Source organism: Zingiber officinale, chromosome 3B (assembly GCF_018446385.1).
Source record: "Zingiber officinale cultivar Zhangliang chromosome 3B, Zo_v1.1, whole genome shotgun sequence".
NCBI lineage: Eukaryota > Viridiplantae > Streptophyta > Magnoliopsida > Zingiberales > Zingiberaceae > Zingiber > Zingiber officinale.
Genome location: NC_055991.1, coordinates 45,721,470 through 45,724,698, shown reverse-complemented (window position 1 = coordinate 45,724,698; position 3,229 = coordinate 45,721,470). Strand labels below are relative to the sequence as shown.

Genomic DNA, 3,229 nt, shown 5'->3' with positions numbered 1-3,229 from the left:
GATTTTTTTACTGAAGAATAAAACTTTGTTGAGAGCATGGCAGGATATCCGATACTATGCTACCAGCTTCACGTACTCCGAGGTACAACTTCATTTTTTTTTAATTTAGCTTGTCATGTTTGCTCATACATTTGAATGCCATAGTTAAATAAATTCTATTTCATTTTGATATTGATTTTGGTTTTATGCCATCTAACTCTCCTGGCGGTGTTATTCACACTCTACTCTAGAAGTGGGTATGACAACCCACAACATTGGTTTATCTCCACATCATTGGCACGACCTGGATATTTATGGACAAAATAGTTTAGATATATGAGTATCAAATTCCTTGCATTTTTTTATATTTATGGATATAATTGTCATATACTTGTCAAATTCCTTGCAAACTTGATATTTAGGGAGATAATTAGTCAGATGCCTGCCTATCAAATTCCTCCCCTTCTTCAACTTGGTTTTGCTTGACAATTCTTTGATTCAAGGCTCACCAAAGATTTATGATTTCTCTTGGGGCCTTATTTACCTTAGAGTCCAGTGGCATGACATGGGTTAACATCCCTAATGGGTTGCTTTAACATAAAGCCCATAGGCACAGCACAAGTTCATAAGTGCATCATGTGCGAGCTTGAAGATGACAATACGGGCTCGCAGTGGGAATAATAATTATTTTGTATAGGCTTTTCCTAGGATGAGATATTATTTATTGTAAATACATATAATTTTAACCTTAATGGTGGCAAATGGAAAAAAAATGCACACTGAATTTCAATCCAAATTTTATGTGATAACATCTCCTCCTGTCTTAACCACTGCACCATCCAAAGGACATTAATAATCTATATAATTAAGGACTCAACTTAAATGATTAATGTTGCCATTATTCCTAGCTGTAAGTAACTAATCACTCAATCTGTTTTGAAGTCAATTAAAGTTTTGATGAAAAAAATTGAATAAGTGTGTATTTAGGTTACAGATTTTGTGTGATATATAAAAAGTTTAGACATATATGAATTGTATAACAGCTAATTTTATCTCCGGCTAAATGAGATCAATAATGGACAATACAAGCTAGACCTATACTTTATATTATTATTATTATTATTAGACCCTAAAAATTATGAGTAATCTCATTTTAGTACCATTGGGACTAAAATGTTATAAAAAAAAATCTCTGATGCATAAATATCATTTTATTCATCAACACATAGTTATAAACAATATTGTAGGATTTAGCAAATCCAAGCAAGTCGCTAAGAGTATTGTCACGACCATTATAGAGTCTACGATAATAGCATGCCATACTGCTGAAAGTAAAAGCAAACCATCAAACACTTTGGAGGCAAATTTAGATTCTTCTCCGGGCGTTCCACACACTTTATTAGTATAATAGTATCATATAGCGATTTGCCGTCCGCGCTCAGGCGTAGGGAGCCTTGTCAACGCCCTCCTGATGGCGGAACCACACGGTCGCCTCCACCTCGGAAGGGCCGCTCTCTGGACCGGCGACAAGCTTAGCGCCGCTCCCGCCCAGTAAGGCGCTGCCGTCGTCAGCCGGGCCGAAGACGCCGGTGGTGGGGTGTGGGCCCCAGTACTTGTCAGAGCTGCTGTCGTTGATCACATAGTCCGGCACCACGCTCGGGCGGACGTGCTCGTCCACGTTCTTGTCGTACGACGAGTCGTGTACGGCCCTGGATCTGCAAGATGTACACGCGTCAAACAGGAGTGCGACAGGAGAATCTGTTTGCTGACTCGCGATGCTAGAGGATTAGTTTTGTGTACTTGGTGGTTGGAGCCCACTTTTATTTTGTACGAAAGGGGGGACCCAGATTGTCGCGTGCTGCCCCACCTCAATAGAGTGGATGATTGTACACCGTTCACACGCAATCACTTTCTCTAATCGGTGAGGCTCACAAGAAACGGGTACATGAGCAGGTACGTTATGATATTATTTATTTTCTGATACGTTGGGCTCGCGGAACATCCAAAGAACAAGAGGGACGTCCACGATGATCTCAACGGGTGGATCCTACGGCTGTAGACATTATCGTAACGACTGCGTACGATAGTCCGTGGCGGTGCACATAAAAAAAGGCAATCGATAAAGCCACTCAACGGCGAAGTTGCGTGAGATCAGGAACTGGACGAGAAAAAGACAAATAGAAACATATGGAAATGGATCTACTGAAGCATTGTTCTATGGATCAGATGCAAAATCTCGCAGTCCATTTTATATTAAAAGCAATCGATAAAACGTTTAAGCAAATAGCATGATCCAGAAAAAGTCGGTTCTACTTCCCATCCAAATTAATTCATGCGAAATCAAAAGGCTTCAGAAAATAAAGACACATAAGGTTTCTTTTGGGCGAAGTAAGAGGACAAGAACATGATAGAAGACTAGATATATGGAGTAGCGTTTGAAGGTCTTTAAGTAGGAGAGCACAAGAAGTTACCTGTAAGAAATCACCGGAGAGGAGACGGAGAAGGCGGGGAGAGGCGAAGCGACTCGGATCTGGTGGAGGAATCGCTTCCCGATGCTTCCTGCAGCGACCGATCGCCAGTTCAGGTAGGCTGCCATACAAGGAAGAGAGAGACGTGGGAGATGAAGCACTGAGCCGGGCGGGGAAGGGCGGAGCGAATAAAGGGTGCCGGTGAGCCTACCGAGGCCACGCTCATTCTGGCAAAAGTATATATAGAGCAAGCCCCACTCACGCCGTCAACATCTCTTAACGGAGACTGACGACCCTATCAGACGTCCCAACAAACAACCCTGTTCAAATGACGAAAATGACCTTCCTAATCCTTTTTAACGTTAGCACATTTAATATTGTCCGCTACTTTTCTAACTTTATTCCCACCATTCTCATCTGCTCGTCCTGACTGCTGACTCAGCAAAGGGCACGCCAACGATCACACCGGACCCCACTCAATCCCGTCGTGCGTATGTACTGGGGGAGTACACGAAGCACCACGAATAAACCGAGAAATTTCCTGGAGATACGAAGTGACGAAAATACTCTTCACCAATTAAAATATTACCAAGTGCCCATGCGAGCAGCAAATAAGCCAACAAGGGTATAAGAGGAAGTCCGACTCTCGTCTTTATCCGGTGCTCTTACCCACACACATACACGTACGCGTGTGACCGTCATCTGCCCGTTCGGGTTTCTAACGTTTCGGGTGTGAGAGCGCAAAAGTTGACACGAGCATTGAGGTAAATTCATGGTGGCAC

At 42.6% G+C, this 3,229-nt stretch overlaps 1 protein-coding gene across 1 annotated transcript; it reads right to left on the bottom strand.

The window, feature by feature from the left end:
- Positions 1-1,172: 1,172 nt before the first annotated feature.
- LOC122056453 (late embryogenesis abundant protein At5g17165-like) lies at positions 1,173-2,712 on the bottom strand. The gene is made up of 2 exons (XM_042618415.1): positions 2,451-2,712; positions 1,173-1,694 (listed from the first exon to the last, which is right to left on the bottom strand). The coding sequence occupies exons 1-2, from the start codon at positions 2,573-2,575 to the stop codon at positions 1,418-1,420; spliced, it is 402 nt and encodes a 133-aa protein (XP_042474349.1). The 5' UTR covers positions 2,576-2,712; the 3' UTR covers positions 1,173-1,417.
- Positions 2,713-3,229: the final 517 nt, after the last annotated feature.

Excerpts from the sequence above, each read along its gene's own strand:
- LOC122056453 (XM_042618415.1), bottom strand. The coding sequence starts at position 2,575 with ATGGCAGCCTACCTGAACTGGCGATCGGTCGCTGCAGGAAGCATCGGG. Across the intron at positions 1,695-2,450 it reads TCTCCGGTGATTTCTTACAG|ATCCAGGGCCGTACACGACT; the intron begins GTAACTTCTTGT and ends TACATCTTGCAG.